The sequence below is a fragment of the Mirounga angustirostris genome, unplaced genomic scaffold (genome assembly GCF_029215605.1).
Source record: "Mirounga angustirostris isolate CCGP_5_RB_7025 unplaced genomic scaffold, mMirAng1.0.hap1 SCAF_13, whole genome shotgun sequence".
NCBI classification, from domain to species: domain Eukaryota; kingdom Metazoa; phylum Chordata; class Mammalia; order Carnivora; family Phocidae; genus Mirounga; species Mirounga angustirostris.
In genome coordinates, this window is record NW_026991721.1 from 71,727,146 (window position 1) to 71,746,990 (window position 19,845).

General features: G+C 40.3%; 2 protein-coding genes across 8 annotated transcripts in view; one reads left to right on the forward strand and one right to left on the reverse strand.

Annotated features, from left to right (window-relative positions):
• Positions 1 to 14,349, forward strand: part of DEUP1 (deuterosome assembly protein 1) — a 214,961-nt gene extending 200,612 nt beyond the window's left edge. For all 6 annotated transcript variants that reach the window (XM_064577122.1, XM_064577125.1, XM_064577126.1 and 3 more), the window contains 2 exons: positions 5,007 to 5,121; positions 13,933 to 14,349. In XM_064577122.1, the coding sequence (XP_064433192.1) occupies positions 5,007 to 5,121; positions 13,933 to 14,109 (292 nt within the window). In that variant the 3' untranslated portion in view covers positions 14,110 to 14,349. The remainder of the gene's footprint in view (positions 1 to 5,006; positions 5,122 to 13,932) is intronic.
• SMCO4 (single-pass membrane protein with coiled-coil domains 4) overlaps positions 11,006 to 19,845 on the reverse strand; it is a 98,204-nt gene continuing 89,364 nt past the window's right edge. Inside the window, exons 3-4 of one of the 2 annotated variants that reach the window (XR_010407020.1) lie at positions 13,491 to 13,983; positions 11,006 to 12,469 (exon numbers count right to left, since the gene is read on the reverse strand). The gene's annotated coding sequence lies outside the window, so the exon portion shown is untranslated. The remainder of the gene's footprint in view (positions 12,470 to 13,490; positions 13,984 to 19,845) is intronic. The other variant, XR_010407021.1, reaches the window with a different exon arrangement.

Genomic DNA, 19,845 nt, shown 5'->3' on the forward strand with positions numbered 1-19,845 from the left:
TGGCTGAATCTGACATTTCCTCAGAGATAGTCCTGTGGAGGAGGGGTGATGCCAGGCTCATCTTTATAACTAGGCATGCCCAGTTCTACAGGTGGCTAAATCTGTAAATCCATGGGACATACCAAAAAATAGGTCTGTTCAACATTCTTGCGGATGTCGTGTTTGTCTCTCCTACCTGTATCACCTCAGCCCTGTGTTAGAGGATATGTCCTAACCCGATGCAAGAAACAGCCAGCATTCAAAAGTGCTAAATTAATAACCTTTCTTCAAGTAGTTCAGGAAGGAAATGAGGGCAGGCTGGCTGCTACCCTAAAAGACAACTGATGGGAGCATTCTGGCCGGGGCTGGGGGGGTGGGGTGCGGATGGAACAGGTCACCGAGGCAGAGCCATGGGCCAGCCCTCCGCTGAATGTGCTCATGCCTGCTGGCCAGTAGAACCGAAAATCTGTCCAAAACGGGGCTCATTTTGATTGTGGCATAGAAGTATTTTTCCTAATATAGAATAAACCCTTCTCAAAGTGCTTCCCTACTCTACAGATTTATTTCTCCGTGGGTCAAATCACGATCCCATGTATACGGTTTTTTCCTTGTCAAGAGAAAAGCAGGCCCCTAAAGATATGATAAAGGATCTTCCCGTGGATGTTAGTCAGGACTGGCCTGCATTGAGCCCCCATTAGGGGTGGAACATTGTTTCCTATTCTTGCTTGTTGGGAATAACTTTGAAAGCCTTAAGCCTTAGATGAAGGTACCAGGAGTTATTTAAAAGGCAGTTACTCTGCCTTTTATTATTTTTAAAAAGTAATTTTATTGTTTGGATTGCCCCCTCTTTTCTTTGTTGGGCGGCACAGAATGTGTTAAAAGCACCTAACAAAAACAAGACCGTAGGGGACACAGAAAGCAACACAAGAGGTAAAATGCTCAGCAGGAGATTATCTTAATAAGCAGTTTGGACTACTATCCCTGCTGCAGAGCCTTGTGTCCTGCCAGTCTCATCTGTTGAAAGTTTCATTAAATTTGTTTTAATGCCTTGTCTGATTTCAGTGTTCTCCAGTGACCTGATTTTTAAAAGAAACAGCATTTCAAATGTTCTGAATAAATTATTACCATGTAGAACCCGCTATGGGGAAAGTGTTGTTGAGTTGCAAGGACAGCGGGCTCAGCAGTGGAGGGCTGTAAAGTACATGTCTATTAATTTTAGCAAGTGAAAAATGAAATGTTCCTTCTTTCCCTCACACAGCTCAGTGAAGCCAAATAGTAAAAGCTATATATATTCGTTAGGCATAAAAATCATCAGAAAATACGGAGTCATATTTACATAGCAATGGCTAATGCGGTGAGGTCTCATTAAACTATTTTAGAAAGGAGAAAGCTTTTAGGTAAAATTATATGAAGATAGTGTTCCACAAACATTTTTTTTAAGATTTTATTTATTTGTCAGAGAGAGAGAGCACAAGCAGGGGGAGTGGCAGGCAGAGGGAGAAAGAAGCAGGACCCCGACTGAGCAAGGGAGCCCGATGCAGGGCTCGATCCCAGGATCCTGGGATCATGACCTGAGCCGAAGGCAGACGCTTTAACGGACTGAGCCACCCAGGCATCCCCCACAAAATTTTCAAGTCTAACTTTTTTAGCCGCTTCCTCCTTTTAGCTGAGGAAGATTCGCATAATACATTTTTATTTTTAAATTTTATTTAAATTCTATTAATTAACATATAGTGTATTATTAGTTTCAGAGGCAGAGTTCAGGGGTTCATCAGTTGCATACAACACCCAGTGCTCATCACATCACGTGCCCTCCCCAACGCGCATCACCCAGTTACCCCATCCCCCCACCCACCACCCCTCCCGCAACCCTCAGTTTATTTCCTATGGTTAAGAGTCTCTTATGGTTTGTCTCCCTCTCTGATTTCATCTTATTTTCTTTTTCCCTCCCTTCCCCTGTGATCCTCTGTTTTGTTTTTTAAATTCCAATATGAGTGAAATCATATGATAATTGTCTTTCTCTGATTGACTTATTTCACATAATACATTTTTAAATAATCTTTTATCCACTTGGAAGTAAACCAATTTTTGTTGTTGTTTCATTCCTATTAGAAGTAATAAGTTCTTCATGCTCATCCACTTAAAATGCAAAGCATTTTAGGATATTCCAACAGATTTGCTTTCCGATAAGAAAGTTATTCAGCACTTAAAAAAAATTATGAGTAAGACATAATTGAATTTGGTGAGGATGTATTGAACATTTTTAAAGTTTTTAAAAGTTAGAGTTTTGAAGTTTAAGGATAATTTACAAGCTAGTTTGGAATAGTGGTATCCAGAGCAATTAACATGACTAATTTTAATGACAACTCAATTTTGTAATAAATGGGGTTTCATCTCTATATATGATACATACGTAAAAGTCAATGTATGGTTTTAAAGGTTACATCATGTATTGGAGAGAGTTTAGTGATCACAAATATTAATCATTAAAATTGCTTCAAATCTAGTTTAATAAATAAAAAGATTCTAATACTAAGAAAACCACAAAGTCGGTAGGTTTGTCATAACTACTCTCACAGAATCCCTCGTCAAGGAATGAATAGTCATCTAGAAGCAAAAAAAGTAAGTTGAGAAAATTTTGTACCAAGGTGTTACTGAATAAGGAGCAAAACATAGCAGGCTGAAGAGTTGTGGGCCAGGGAGAATGAGGAGTTCATAGACCAGGGAGCATCACATGGAGTGTTAGAAGGTGAGGCTGGAAGCAGGCAAATTAGCACTTGTGAAAGGATCCTGTTCCATGCTGAGGACATTATCTTGTAGCCCAGGGAAAATTAACAGAGGGCCAGGAATGGACGTACAGTCAGACAACTCTGAAAACTGCAGACAATTGACTCCAAGGTCTCAAGGGGGCAGAGTTCTGCTCCCAGCAACAACTGGGTCCTGCCCTCCCGGCCGAAGTAGGCAGAGGCCTTGGACGAGGGCCTGTGGAAAAGCTAACTGAAAAGACCAGCTTGTGAGAGGGAAATAAAAGCCTTTGGAAATAACCTTTAGGATAGCTTTTAAATTGATAGACTGAGCATTTTTTGCAAGGTGGTTTTATGAAGTATTTGAATAGCTGCATTCTAGAAGAAGAACTTTTCAGATATAAAGACGATTTAAAGCAAAAGGATTTTACTCCATAATGGAGTCTTCCCTTTCAATCTCTACATTTTATGACTCTTACAGTAAAAAGCATGTTCATATATAAGTTTTAAGAATTAACACTGTAAAACTGTATCGATACATCCAAAGCAAAATGGATAGTTGAGATAATTCTGTAGAAAATTCAGGACAAATAATACTTTCCCTGAAATCTTTGTATAATTGAGATTACAAGGAGATATATATTTCTTGAGTCCTTTCTATAATTATCTTATTTTTTCCCACTGTGCTTTGAAGTATAGATGGTAGCCTCACTCAAAAGGTTTAGCTGGAGACTCTATGCACATGTACTCTGCAATTGTTGCAATTCTATCTGAATTGTGGGATGTTTCATCTTAACGTGCACATCATAAACCATGTTATTTCAGTTTAATTTGCTGTTCTGTTTCCCTGGTAATTATTGTTTGGAAGAATGGATTTAAAAAAAGATATATTTCGAGATAAGTAAAAATGGAAAACATGTTGTGTTTGTTGTTATGTCCTAATTTACAGATGTCTCACTTAACTTTTATTGTTATTTGTATGCATCACTTTGAAAATGTTTACATAATAGGAAACAAGCCTGTACAGATAGATAGTCTTTGGATAAGAGCAGAGAACAATAATGTGAATTTTTTGGAGCTGCGTGAAATTAAAATATGAAGGCTTTGAAAATGGTAAATCAATACCTGTGGAGAATTTGAATAATCAGTAAAAATGAATAAATAATTTTAAGTTGAAGGGATTCTTATGTTTTCATGGGCTTTGATGATTTTGATTAAATTTCAACCCCAATTTCATGAATTAATGTTCAGAAAGATATTTATTTAGTCCCAAATAGCTCATCCTGTTAGGACGTTTTTATATAAAATTTTACTGGAAATTGGTTCGGGTTTTTGTTTTGTTATTCATTTGTTTAGTCAGCATACCAAAATTTAAAATCTCACTGGTATTTTATTCAGTCTCATCTTCTACCTTATATTTTAGCACACACAACCAATTCTGTACTATACCTTTCATCCCAACTGTGGAGTTCAATTCTCCCAACAACCCATTTTTTATCAATGAAAAAATTAAAGTCACAGAAAGATAGTTTCCTGCTCAAGGTCAGTGTCATACAAGTACTAAGTGTGGAAGAGTTTAGCAGATGATATAAATTGAAAAAATGTTACAAATTTTTTTTTTTAAGATTTTATTTATTTGAGAGAGAGTGAGAAAGAAAATGCATGAGCAGGAGGAGGGGCAGAGGAAGAAGCAGGCTTCCCGCGGAGCAGGGAGCCCGACACGGGGCTCGATCCCACAACCCTGGGATCATGACCTGAGCCGAAGGCAGACGCTTAACCTACTGAGCCACCTAGGCACCCCAAAATGTTACAAATTATTAAGCCCTATAGGAATTAGAATTATTGTACAAGGACTTGTTCTAGCATAAAAAAAAAAAAAAAGAAGCATAATTCCTTTAAGAAAGCCAGCAAGGTTAAGTGAAATAGAGAATACAAAAAGAGGATTATTTAGAATTGTCAAGGGCAGCAGTGTGAGCTGTTTTGAGATTCTTCCCAAACTGGTATCATGTTATTTAATTAAATGGCAAAGAGACCTGAAAGTAAAACACAGAAAGGGATACGATATAGGCCATAAGAGTAGAAGAATATTTTTAACAACTACCACTATTAATCATTAGAAATGACTCATCTGGAAGATGATTTTCAAAGAGACACTGAGGTAAGAAGCCCAGAGCTTTTGTCCTGCTTCCCCCCTTGTTAGACAACACAGAAATTTAAATCCTTAGCTGCATGAACAAGCCGTGTCCTTGGTAGTGGTAAACGAGGACCATCCTTCTCTCCTAGACTTAGCCAAGATCGTGAGCCAAACCGAAGTGTGACGCCTCCACTACCACCTTTGCCATTTCAGACCAAAGAAATGACAAGTCCCCTGGCTAGTGACGACGAAGTGTTCCCACTGGTGAGTTGCGGGTTGTTGGTTAATTTTTTCCTTGAGGGAGGGATTACTCTTACACTGATACCTATATACTGATGTACACAGAGTGGTTAAAAAAATATATATATATTGCTCCTTGGATAGGACTCCAAGGTGGGTCTGTGGGTCATTTGGCCCTGCCTTCCATAGAAGGAAAAGAGATCCATAATGTTGCACGAAGTATTTCAATCTATGGCTATTCACCTCCAGTGCAGGCTGGAATTATTGGTGATGCTTTTTAAAAATCCAAGTGCTTAGGACTCATCCCTAGACACGCCGTGAGCCCTCAGTGATCTGCCTATTTTAGAGAGCTACAAGTGATCTTTTATGCCTGTTTAAAAAAAAAAAAAAAACTTTTTTATTGACTCCGACATACATACAGAAATATGCACAGATCAGAACTGGACAGCGGGATGAATTATCACAAAGGGAGCATCAGGTAACTAGCACACAGGTAATAAACAGAACGTTGGTGGCACTCCGGAAGCACCTCTCACATCCCCTTCCAGTCACTTCTTCCACTTGCTCCCAAGGTAACCACTATCCTGACCTTTAATGTCATGAATTAGTTGCAGCCATTTGTAAATTTTATGTAAATGGTATCATACTATATGTGTTCTTTGTGTCTGGCTTCTTTTGCTCAACATTATTTCTGAGGTTCACCATCCACATTGTTTTATATGGCTGTAATTGGTCCATTTTTTTTCTCTATAGTATTCCATAGTATGAGACTACAATTTATCCATTTTACTGTTGGCAGGCATTTGACTTATTTCCTGCTTGAGAATATTACAAATAATACTGTTAAACACATTCTTGTATGTGTCTTTTGGTGCACATGTGTACACATTTCCATTGGGTATATTCCCAAGAGTGGAATTGCTAGGTCATGGGATATGCATAGGGTCAGCTTTAGGAGGTAATGCCAACTGTCTTCCTAACTGTTTGAGCCAGTTAATACTCCAATAAGAGTGTTCTTCTTGTTATATATTCTTCCCAACACTTGGTATTATTGGTCTTTTAATTTTAGCTTTCCTGGTCAGTGTGTAGTAACTTCCTGTTGTGGTCTTAATTATGTATCTGGTGAATAAAACTGAGCAACTTTTCATGTATTTATTGGCCATTTTGATATTCTCCTTTGTAAAGTGTCTGTTCAATTTCCTTGCCTAACTTTCTATTGGATTGTCTTTATTCTCATCGATTTGTAGGAGTTCTTTATATATTCTGGATATAAGCCCTTTGTTGATTATGTATATGGCAAATATCTTCTCCCACTCTTACTTGCCTCCTCACTTAATAGTATCTTTTGGTAACCAGAAGTTCCTAATTTTAATACAGTCAAACTTATGAATCTTTTTCTCTATAGTTAACATTTTTGGCCTTTCCCAAAGTTATAAAAATATTATCCTATGTTATCTTCTAGAACCTTTGGCTCTTTATCTTTCATATTTACATTTACACCTGGAATCCATTTTTGCGTATGGTGCAAGGTAGTATTCTCAAACCGTTTTCCCATGAAAATATTCAGTTGAATTTGCACATGTGTTCCAGTCCTGTACATTCTATTGAATTTTTTATATACAGAATCAAAATAATGACAGTTTGTTTTCTACTTTCATATCTTTGTACCTTCTTATTTTCTTTTTCTTGCTTTATTATCCTAAGGCCTCCTATAAATGTTGAGTAGGAGAAGTGGTAAAAGCAGTATCCTTCTCGCATTCTTAATTGCAAAGAGAAAGCTTTCAATATTCCACCATTGTGTCTGATATTTACTATAGGTATTCTGTAGATTCCTTTGAAAAGATTAAGGAAATTCCCTTTTATTCCTAGATTGCTAACTGCTCATGAATTAATATGGAATTTTATCAGATGCTTTTACTGCTTTTGAAACGACCAAAAGAAAAGAAAATAAATGACCATATAATTTTTCTCTTTTGCTTGGTTAATGTGATGTTTTTTCTTGTTAACCCAACTTTGAATTCTTGGAATAAACTCCACTTGATAACTGCATTTGATCTGTTCATATTGGCTTAGAATTTTTGCTTTGTGTTCACTAGAGAAATTAGCCTATAATGTTCCTTTGCTGTCCTTGTCAAGCTTTGGTATCAGATTATGCTGACCTCATAAAACAGGTGGGAAAGTTTCTTAATTTCATATTCTTCTGTTTCTTCATTTTCCTTGACTCTCTGCATTGGTTTCTATGCATAAAAGCACCACCTCTCCCTGTCTTAAGAAAGTGGTTTCATGTAGGTTAATTTCAGTCTTCTATTTTTCAGTTCTTAAATTTTCATTTGATTCTTTTTTACATTTTCCAGTTCTGTGCTGAAATTTTCTGCCTTATGATTTAATTTCTTGAACATAATAATCACAGGGTTTCTTAAAGTAGATGTCTACCTCAGAAAGTAAGTAGTATTACTCTTAGCAATTGCTTTCACTTGTATTCAAAGTATGTTATGCAATTTTCAGCACCTCTCCATGATATACTAATATTGGATACAAATTATAAACAATGACAACAACAGAAAATGTTTAAACTGGATGGGGTATCCCATGAGTACTTTTCTGTTTTTCTGAATTCTATCACCTTCTTTTGGTAGAGACTGGAAGTAAAATTTAAGCTGTTGTGGAAGGAGAAGACTTAAAACCATTAACTTTTGAAGCGTTAGAGATCTCTAAAGCCTTGAAATGCTCTTTTGTGTTCATCTCAACATAAAATGCCAGAATTATTTGAACAGAATAAAATTTCATACCAATAAAGTAACTGAAATAAACTTCCTTATTTAAGCTATGGGAACTGCTAAGGGGATTTAGCAAATTCTGTATCAACAAAATTTGGATCTTTAAGGACTCTGAAGTAAGCATATACTCGTGAAACCAAACATGATGAATTGTTAAATGCCATATGGTTCTAATGTCAGATGATTTTAGCATTTTAGGATCATTAGTCTCTGCTCAAATATCACCTCATCCAAGGGGCCTGAGCAACCAACCTACAGTAGCATCTCCCTCTCTTTTCCCTGACCCCTTGTCCTGGTTTTTATTTTGTTCATAGCACTTCACCATAAAACATTTTATGTCTGCTCGTGTGTTTGCCTCCCTCCTCCAGAATTTAAACTCCATGAAAGTAGGGACATTTTCTGTCTTTGTTTACTGTTGTAACCCCAGCACCTAAAACCGTGTGTAGCACTAGTAGGCACATAAAAAGCATATGAGAGTATCTGTTGTAATAACTTAATAAACACTGGGCTTCCTTCTATCTCTAAAATTCTGCGTCACTCCTTGGAGGAAGTTCATAGCCCCAGAGTTGCCAGGAAAGAAAATTCTCTACTGTTTTTGGTCTGGGCATGGGGAACTTAATCTGTGATGTTCCCTGAAAGACATGGCCTAGTCCACTGTTCTGGGTCCAGTAGTTCCCCCCCACGTCTGCATTTTAACTTCTACAACAATACTGTTCCTTCTAAGACCACCAGCAACCTTCTACTTGTTAATTAAATATGCTTTTAAGAACTCGTCTTCCTTAATCATTTTTTCTTGAAACTCTCGTGTTCTCTGGCTTCTATGACCCTATTCTCCACTGATTTTCCTGCTGCCTTTCTGGTTACTTTTTCCCAGTATGCTTCCAAGCTTCTCTCTCCTATACCCGTCCTTTAAATATTAATGTTTGTCATTAGCTTATGGCAGGTTCTGTTCTAAACACATCTTTGATGGGACAGACAAATCTATAGTCTGGTGAAAGAGAGGAACCCCCCCGAGTTGGATGAACAGATTAACAAATAGTGTTACAGACACAAAATGGAATACTATTCAGCCATGAAAAGGAGTGAAGTAGTGATACATGCTACAATGTGGTGGATGAACCCCCAAAAGACTATGCTAAGTGAAAGCAATTAGCCACAAAAGGTCATATATTTTATGATTCCACCTATAGGAAGTGCTGAGAATAGGTAAATCATAGAAACAGGATGCAGACTGGTGGTTACCAGGGGCAGCGCAGGGAGCAGGGAATGGAGATCACTGGCTTCGTGGGTTCAGTTTCCTTTCAGGATGATGAAATTATTTTAGAACCAGATAGAGATGGTGGTTGCATAACATTGTGAATGTACTAAATGCCACTGAATGGTTCATTTTAAAATGGTTTTATTTGATGTACATTTTACCTCAAAAAGGGGGGGGGAATTAATGACTGGAAACAAATGAATATATAAAAAATATCAAATAGTGATAAATTGAATGACAAAAAGAAAAGCCAGTGATGTGATAGGAAGTGATGGGAGTGTGAGGGATTACTTTCGGTTGAGTGGCCTGGAAAATGAGAAGGGGACCCTGAGGAGACCTAAATTATGTTGAGACCTAAATTAACAACAACAAAAAATGATCCAAAGATCTGGAGGAAGAGGGCTTCAGGCAGAGGGAGCCCCTGGTGCAAATCTGTAAGGCAGGAACAAGTTTGGTAAGTTCGAGAACCAGTCAGGTGGGGGGTGGTGGAAAGGTCTGGAACCTAGGAAGAGAGAGAGGATGGAATGAAATGGGGACAGAGAAGTAATCAGAGGAAGACCAGATCTGTAGAGACTATAGGCCAAGGGAAGGAATTTGAGTTTTGTTTTTAAAGTATCTTTTAGGAAGACCCTTTTGATTGTCAAATAAATAATAGAGGGGCAAAGGTAGAAGTGCAGAGAACAATTTTTGGGCTATTTCAGTAGTCAAGGCAAGAGATGATGAGCTGGTTTGGTAGCGGTGGAAATAGAGCAGCATGTGGGATCCAAAATGTTGTGGAGAACAGACCAGACTGACAGTGGGTTGGCTCTGGGGAGTGAAGGAAAGAGAGGACTCAGAGATGAGTCCTAGGATGTTGGCCTGAGCATTGGGTGGATGCTAACACCACATTCTGACATGAAAGACTAGGGGAAGGAGCAGGGTTAGAGGAGAGAATCATGATTTCTAGGTTGGGCACTTAATTCAAAAATGTTTATTAGACATGCAAATGGGGATATCACATAGGTGTTAGGATATGTGACTCTGGGATTCAAGGAAGAGATCAGAGCTGGAAACAAAATATGGGAGTAATCAGCATGTGGCTGATATTTAAATCTATAGGACTGGATGAGAATACTTGGAAGGGTATAAATAGGGAAACTGTCCTAAGACAAAGCCTCAGACCATAACATTTAGTGGTCCAATGGGAATCTTCAAAGAGAGGAGGGAAGATTGATGGCGAAGGAGGTGGGACCCATGAGTAACGAGGTTCATTTGCAGAAACAGCCATCGAGAAGATACGAAGGAATAGAATCCATGGTATAGGTAGAAGTAAGAGTCTCTGAAACAGAGTATGGCCTAAAATATAGCTACAGGTGCAAAAGGTGTGGAGAGGGAGCTCCCTCCCGAGAAAGAGGCAAGGCCACCAGGTAATGAGTGAGAAAGTGAATATGCCAGAGAAGTGCAATAGAACGGTCAGGAGGTGTTACCATCTTACATTTGAGGTCATGGACTTTAAGTGAAAGCAGTCCCCACAGTAATACAATTCGTCCTCCGTCCGCCTGCCTGAGGATGCAGCTGCTCAGGTGCGGGCATGGTTCAGGCAGTTTATTTAGGCCTGGGTTTTGCCGAGTACCTAGGACAGAGAACAGGATACAGGGAAGTGCGGGGGGCGGGGGGTGGAGACAAATTGCTGAATGGTTATAACGATGGATCTGGAATATAAGCAGAGTTAGAAGGGAATGAGTGGCGTGAGAAAGTGGGAATACTAGACTAAGCTGGAAGGATAATAGATGGGTTGCTGAAAATCTTGATTAATAAATAAAGCAGTTATCATTGCTGACAATGTCGAGAACATGAACATGGGAGTGGGTGCCTGAAATGAAGTTATCTCCAAGATTCCATTTTTGAATTGCCTTTTTTATTTGCATGTCTTAGATTATTTCAATCAGACTCACAGCTTTAAATATCTATAACTTTAAAATATCTCTGATCCAGACCTACCTTTTGAGATCTGGACTGATGATATATCCCATTTTCTATATGACAATCTGTTTGAGTCCCAAGTCACCCCTAATTCAGCATTATTTAAAATCAAATGCACTTTCTTCATTCATATGTTAATCCAAAAATTTTGTTTAAAATGTACTCTGTGCCAAAATCTGTGCTAGAACCTGGGGAATCGAAAATAAACAAGACCTTACCCCTAATGGGCCCCTTTTACTGTTTTATTTTTTCTCAATAAATGGCACTGATGTCACCCAGTCATCACTCAAGCCAGAAGTTAGGAGGTCGTCCATCTGCGATCAAGTTTCCTAGAATCTGAGATGGAGATTCTTATGAAAGTGATTTATTGAAGGTAGTATTCTCAGCAGAAGGAGAGTCAGGAAAGCAGTCTAGGGGAAGGGAGAAAAGCTAAACAAGGATGAGGTCTCAGCTAGAGATTAGCTTGGCCTGGTCTCACCAGGAGCTTGGAGCATGTACTGCAGGACAGTCGGTTCCCCTGGAGACAAGAAGTCTGGCGTTTTGTGCCCCGTGTCAGTCAGTCCTTGCCCCTGAGAGGAGAGGGAATGGGCTGAGGGGAATACTGCAACTTCTCAGATGAGGCAGGAGGCTCCAGCCCAGCCGAGGGCAGGTCTCCAGAGAACCAACACCCACAGTAGCTGGAGGATAGCTGCACCAGCCCGGTGAAGGGAATCCCCATAGGGCACCATCAGCATCCGCTGCAGTCCACCTCTTGAACCACTCAGATCCATGTTCTCTTCCTGCGGTTCATTCCATTCAGGCCTATCTTCTCTAAGCTTCTGGCTGGCCATAATTTCTGGGAAAGCTTATAAGAGGAGGGTTAGTGCAACAAAATACAGGCCTTGATACTGCAACTGGTCTCAAGGACTTGACTGCTAGTCATCATCTCATCACCCATTCTAGGCTCCCATGCCCTTGTCAGGATGTGGTTTGCCATTTACAGTTAAAACCGGGCACGAGGGTATTTAAAGAAACCTCAGTGGCTCACCTGAATATCAGACATATTCCTTACCGCCTCCATTATGTAGCAGTAGTCTTTGTGATGATTAGGGCCAGATACCTCTGCCGGGGGGTAATACCTCTTTTCTGAGCCTCTGATCTATTGGCACAAAGAGCCCAAGGTGGCTGGGTACCAGCCAATGCTTTAAGTTTAGTGAAACTCTTACAGGTCTCTTGGTGGAGGCATTTCCCTCTCTGAGACCCACCACCTGTACATCAACAGAGCCTCAAGATACGAAGACAGAAGGTACAGATTCTCCAAGTGGGTCACCAGAAGTGATAGAGAGTGGGGCCATTCCTCCATCCTCCCTTTTGTTCCCAGATTCGTGTATTCTACCTGTGGGAGACACAGTAGTATATAATAGCCATTGGTTGAAAGTCTATACCATATCGTGAAAACGGTACCCCATCCTCACAGGATATAATTTCCCAGCTGACGATGCCCCAGCCCTGCCTTCAAGACGTCTATCAGGCTAGCATATCGTCTAGATGGTGCTGTATGCAGGAAGACCAGTGAATACCATGGTCATGCCCCACTGCCATACTCCTCTGCTGTAAATTAGGTTCCTTTACTATTAATCAGGATCCCACGTCAGTAAATCTGTCTCTCTGTGAGCTCTCAGGGAGTGATCAAGGCCAAGGCCCTTCGGGCAGGAAAGGCAAACCCATAGAATACATGTCAGTGCTAGTAAGGATAAAACATTGCCCTTTCCAAGGTGTAAGGGACCTGGTGTAAACTAATTGCCACCAAGGGGCTGGCTGGTCTCTTTGAGGGATGGTGCCATATCAGGAACTCCTCAGCTTTGGTCTCTATTGCAAGCAGATGAGACACTCAACAGCAATGGTTAGCTAACTTGGTGAAAGGGAGACCGTGCCGTTGAACCCATCTGTAATTTCCACTGGAGTGGCCGAGGACAGAGCTTGATCCAGTCATCCTATCCACTTCGTAGATGCTCTGCCTCAGTTCCTGCATTGCATTCCTGCATTGCAGGAACTGTTCTGTGAGTAGTATACAGTTTTCTGCTACAGATGGTGTGGCCTTGCTCCAGAATCTTAAGGGCCTTCAATGCAACTTGCCTAGTAAATTCGCCAGAGGCTACACAAGGCAATTTTTTTCTATCAGAGATTCCTCTAGTATGAGATCTGCTAAGTCATCTGGCATAAATTAGGACTTCACAGGTCACAAACAGTTAAATGAGCAAGCACTTCCATATTAGCACGAAGTGTGTAACTGGGCGCTTACCACTGAGGCTTTGTCGGCTCTAATTGGACAAACGAGCTACATTCCAGCATTAGGGCCCTCCCCATGAGGAAGCCACTCGAAGCCCGACATGCATCATGATGCCAGCCCTCCTCACCTGGCCAACTCCAGACAGCAATTAGCTCCCTTTTTCAGCCAATCCTTAATTGTTTTTTTCCTATTAAGCTTTCTTTGCCCAAGTCTACTATAATCTTCACTTTAGCTTTTTGGAGTTGCCTATTTTCAGATGAATACCTTTGGTTTTACAAATTAGTCGAGTATGTTTTAGGCAAGTCCCATGGTAATTTTGTTGTCCCTGCTTTTGCAGTTGGACATGGTAATATTCATTTCTGGAGCTTTCGAATGTAATGGTGCTGTGATGTTTTCGTTCCTTGAGGATTTCACGAGCAGTCACTGTATTACAACAGCAGAGAGAGTTCAGCCTGGATTATTTCATTAAGAATTGCGCTGTCTGACCATGCCAGGGATGAAGCATGCCTGGAAACAGGAAGGTTTAGAAGGCTTTGTGTTCCTCATCTAACATTTCTTTCTCTCTTTAGTCTCCTCCAGATACAGTCTTCCCAGCCTCTTTGGCTGCACAGCATTTCCTTCTGGAGGAAGAGAAGCGAGCAAAAGAATTTGAGAAACTTCTAAATACACATATTGATGAACTGCAAAGACATACAGAATTTACTCTTAATAAATACACCAAGCTAAAACAAAATAGACACATATGAGCTTTTAAACTCTTTTATTTGCTTCCCTCACCCCAAGAAAAAAAGCTCTGGCAAAATATTTACAAAGCTGAATAATGAAACTGAGAAATTTTGTTCTGTTTTCTTAAGTAAATCATTTCTGTTAGGCAGCTAGAAAATAGTAAGTATTTTGTTCGATAAAGCTGTTTGTATTTCTACATTTACATAGTAAATTGTTTGGCTATAGAGTTACGATAAAATAAACGTGACTACTCCAAAAGAGATTCGTTTCCCAGTCTAAGGAATATTGTGGAATTAAATATGGGTTTTTTTCCCCCACTTGAATCATGTACACTGAAAACCCATTTCCTCTGTAACAACACAAAATGAGGGAAAGGGAATGCTGCATTCCAAATATCAACGCATCAAGTGCAGCTCAGTTCTAGGTTTGGAAACTCAAGGATTTTTAAAAATGAAAAGACATTATTCTGAGCTATGTCAGCATCCTAAAATGTCTTTTAGAAAAAAAGTATAGCTTTACTGGTTCCACGTTCATCCTTGTAATGTCTCTGTTTTAACACAGTAAGACATGGAACGTCCCAAGATTAATGCTTTCCTGTTAGCACTAATTACTTCATGGACATGAACAAGATCAAGAAGATACGAAACATTACTGTTGTGCCATTCCTCTTTGTAATACCTCTGTTTTTAATACAGTAAAGGAATACGAAATTCTGTGGACTGAAAATGTAAATGCCAAATCTGTATACAACAGTAATAGCATGGTAGTAGACAATAAAATTCAAGTTACAAACATATAAGCATGACAATCCATTCTTCTTTCTTTAAAAATGACATCTATATACAGATTATGAAAAATCCCTCTATAGTTACTCAAGGTAAGTCCTACAGCTTTTATAGTTTTCTTTTTCCCTTTGGAAAGACTGAATCTCAACATACTGAAAGATGAAGTCAAGATGTCTATAGATAACAAGTGTCATTGTCATGTGAAAAATGCAGAGCCCTGTTCCCTTTAGGTGATGGGACTGTGTAGATCTGTACAGCTCTTGCTATTTGCAGAAAGCCTTCACATAGCAATACTCATTTCAACTCAAAACAAGCCTGTGAAATCAGCAAGGCTAGAATCCTTATTCCTGGGAATCCAGCTGTTAAGAAACTTCCAGAATCAGGGTAATCAATGGAATCCGAGATGCCTGGCTTCTAATTACTGGCTCCAACTCTTACTACCTCCCAGTATCACCTTTTGTAAGCAAACAGATGGTGAACAAGGCTTATCCACAGAAGCCCTGTTTCATGACAAAACATGTGAGGGGTACAAAGCCTTCAGTGTACCCAAAAAAGTCTATATGAGGAAAATAACAAAAGTTATGGTGCTTTAAAATTATTTGGTCATTTCTAGCCTGGACACAAAATATTTTTCAGTGTTATCTTTAGAGGATGGGCAGAAAAAGTATACGTTAGGAAAAGGGCATTCCATAAACAATTCTAAAATCTTTGTATCCGTAATGCAAATACAAACAATGCAAAAGCTTAAATACACATGTCTTTATAATCCCCTAAATCTGAATGCCACTTCATTCTCTTCAGGGTGGAGACATGATTAAAAATTGTGTGCTGAAATAAAGATCTAGCTACAGTGTTCTTAGAACTTAGCAGAGTCAAGAGAGCATGAACTTGGAGCACGTCCAGGACTAACAGGGAATCTGCTCCTCTGGATTATTATTTCAAGTCCCTAAGCAAACTTCTTTTAAATCACTAGTTCAGCATTGCACTTAATACCGGCTTTCTTAAAACAGTAGTTTTCAGTACTTTTTTAATTTTTATTTTTTTGCTTAACAGCAGGATTCATTGTTCAAAAGGAATCAAATGCTAAAGCCCAACATAAATATAATCAAGATAAAAAGCAAGCCAGCCTTCTGTTTGCATGCTGAGAGGAGGGAAGGAGGGAGCGCCCCCCAGCCCCCTGCTGCTCACACTCACTCAGTCCTTGGCCTCTCCCACCCTCCAGAGACCAAAGGATTCCCTGGGGCAGCACCCGGGTGGGAGGGCTGGGAGGAGAGGCAGATGTGCTCCGTATCACCTCAGCGCACAACACATTTTCCTACAGAAACCGTGTCATGGATAACGGTGGTAGCCTCCTCCCTTCTACAAAAGCCATTTTAGCCCATGATTTAGCTACAGCATGATGGGAGGAGGAGAAGGAAAGAAACAGGAGAAAGACCCATGAGGCCATCTAACACTGGACGGTGGCTCAGAGAGGAAGTGTGACCTGAGTTAACGTTTGCCTCATGACGGCTTAGGTAGACACTTTCACTTCTCAGTTACTCAGGAGCCTATTAACTGGTCTGGGAATTCAGCAAATTTGGGGGAGGGAGGGTGGGCTGCTGGAACATCAGAGGTAACCCCCAAATTTCAGTGAAGACAGTAGACAACTCTGGATTATCTGTCACCAGAGCTGGGAGTGGCCCTGGCACCAGCATCCCGAGATGCAGCCCCACCCAGGCCTGTCTCCTCCCACTCTGGGGGAGCAACCAGAGGCGAGCATTTTAGAGGTTGCCTCGTTAGAGAGCCCTGCCCTGGCGGTCAGTTTGTCCAGGTCCCTGCTGTGCCTCAACCACGGTTAGCCTGACCCGAGCAATCTAGACTCAATTATGGTTTCAGCAGGGCTGTGGGGTTATCTCTGCATCTCTTCCCCATGCCACTATCTACACTGACATCAATCTCCTCTTTATCTATGTGCTTCCTGTCTCTCCAATGGGCCCAAAAGATCCTAAAAGAGAGGAGTTTCCTTAGGCTTCCCTGCCTCCCCTGTGCTCCCAGCACAGGGCCTTGTCATGGGAGGTGTTTAGTAAGTAATGACTGATGGGCGGATTGAATCCAGACATGGGGGGGGTACCTTCAGCAAAGGCAATGAGTGGCGCAAATTCGAGGCAGTTTATGGAACAGTGACAACACACAAGCTGTGTGAAATTGTCAACTGCAGAAGAGTGCTCAGACTGTAAGTTTGTCTAAACGCTGGTGGATGCGAGGGGGAGCTTCACTCCTACTGGACCTCACATAGGACCGTCTGAGTACACGTTCGTTTTATGTTTCAACTGATGTCTAATAGGACTCTGATATAAAACATCAGCCATAGTGCTTAACGGTCAGAGCAAATGAAACCCCGACAATCCTAAGACGTGAGCAATATGGTAGAAAGTGTGAGAGGGATTTGGGCCCAAGGACTTAAAGCCCAGTTAGCAACTGAAACTCTGCCCAGCCCTTCCAACGCTGTAGCCCAGAGTGTCACCAGGAGCTAAACTCTAAAGGATAAAATACTTAGACTGATAAAAGGTTCTTCCCTCCTACAATGAGGCTGCCCCGTGGCTCAGGGATGACAGGGAATGGGCCATGGGCCTACTGGGTCCTGGCTGAGGGCAAATCCTGGGGGAAGGTTTTTGTGACCTTCAGGGAACTATCAGGGCACAAGTGAGGCCAAAATATCAGCACGAGTCACAGAAGTCAACCAGGCAGTGTTCAGAAGCTGCCACTCATCACCATCCAACATGGGTCAAGAGAGGTGAGTCATATAACAAGGATAAACATGAGTCAGAGTCAGGCAGGCAATTACTGTAATGATGGCCGACACAGCAGAACTGCCAGGTAATCGAGAATCGCAAAGTTCCAACAGGGAAGGCTTCAGTAAGGCCAGGCATAGACTGAAGAAGGTGCCCAGAGCCATTAGCTGGCCCCATGACCGGACTAGAAATTCTTAAGTCTTAAAGGTTCTCGATGGTTAGGACAGCTTAGATCTGTTGGAGGCCAATGACTCCCCATGCCTTGGCCCCGTGACCTGCACAAAGGTTCCATTTCCTTATCTGTAATCAGTCATAATACTACTGTGCCCAAAAATTTTTGAGGGTTGAAGGAGGTAATATATAGAAAACAGTTAGGAGTCTGGCACAGAGCAAGTACTCAGGAAATGCTGTTAGCTCTTATTGCCATCCTTGCCCTCTGAGGCAACAGGTCTGAGCTCAGAAGACAAAATACATCCTCAAAGAGCAACGCCATCATCTATCCAGGACCATGTGCTAGGCACTATAATATAAATTAAACTTATTTCATCATTAGTTTTATTAAGAAATAATTTACATGCCTTAAAGTTCACTTGTTTCCAAGGGTATAATTCAGTGATATTTCACTAAATTTACAAAGTTGTGCAGTGACTACCACAACCCAATTTGAGAACATTTCCACCACTCCAGAAAGATCCCTGTGCCCATTTGCAGTCATCCCCTCTCCCCACGCCCAACCCCAGGCAGCCGCCCACCTGCTGTCTCTGACACTTACCTGAACATTTCCTATAAATGGATTCATATAATATGTGGGTGTTTGCATCTGGCTTCTCTCATTTAGTATTTTTTTTGTGGTTCATATTTTAGCATGCATCAGTATTTTGTTCTTTTTTTATTGCTGCCTGGTATTCAGTTGTATGAATAAACCATATTTTGTTTATCCACTTCACCCATTGATGGACATTTGTTCTTTCCAGTTTGGGGCTATTCTAAATAAAGCTGTTATGAACATTTACCTCCAAGTCTGTGTGTGGACATATTTTCGTTTCTGTTGAGTCGATTCCTGGGAGGAGAATTTCTGAGTCACATGGTATATTCATTTTTAACTTTCAAGAGAAACTGTCAAATTGTTTTCCTAAGTAGCTGTACTATTTTACATTTCCACTAGCAATTAGAAGGATTCCAAGTCCCCATATCCCCTCCCATACTTGTTCTTGTCTTTGATTATAGTCATTTCAGTGTGTGTGAAGTGCATTCTAGTTTTAATTTACATTTCCCTAATGACTAATCATGTTGCGCATCTTTTTGTGTGCTTATTAACCATTCATATTTTTTGGTGAAATGTCTATTCAAATCTTTTGTCCATCTTATAATTATTTCTCTTCTTATAAAATTATAAGAACTCTTCATATATTTTGGATTTAAGTCCTTTATCAGATTTGCGTAGATTTTCTCTGAGTCTCTGGCTTATCTTTTCATTTTCTTAATGGTGTCTTTGAAGCACAAAAGTTTTTTACTTTGAGGTAGTACAATTCATGTTTTTTTTTACGGATTGTGCTTTTGGCATTGTATTTGAGAAATCTTTGCCCAACCCAAGATCACAAATATTTTCTCCTATATTTTCTTCTGAAAGTTTTCCAATTTTAAGTTTTACATCAGGTTTGTGGTCTATTTTGAGTTAATATTTTTGTATGGTGTAAGAGTCTAGATTCGTCTAGATAGAGCACAAGTAGGCAGAGGGAGAAGCAGGCTCCCCGCTGAGCGCGGAGCCCCACGTGACACTTGATCCCACTACCTTGAGGTCATGACCTGAGCTGAAGGCAACCGCTTAACTGACTGAGTCACCCAGGGGCCCCTAGATCCATCTTTTCAAATGAGGGTATACCATTGTCCCAGCAGCATTTGTTGAAAAGATTATTCTTTCCCCCATCAAATTGTCTTGGTACTTTTGTTGAAAACTCAGTTGACTGTAAATATAAATATAAGGAACACACACAGAGAATAATATATTCTGGACTCTTAATTCTGTTCCATTGATCTGTATGTCTATCCTTAGGCCTGTACTATATAGTCTTAATTATGGTGGCTTTGTAGTAAGTTTTGATATTGAAAACTGTAAATCCTCCAACTTACAAGATTTTTTTTTTTAAGATTTTATTTATTTATTTGAAAGAGAGGGAGAGAAAGAGAAAGAGAGAGCACG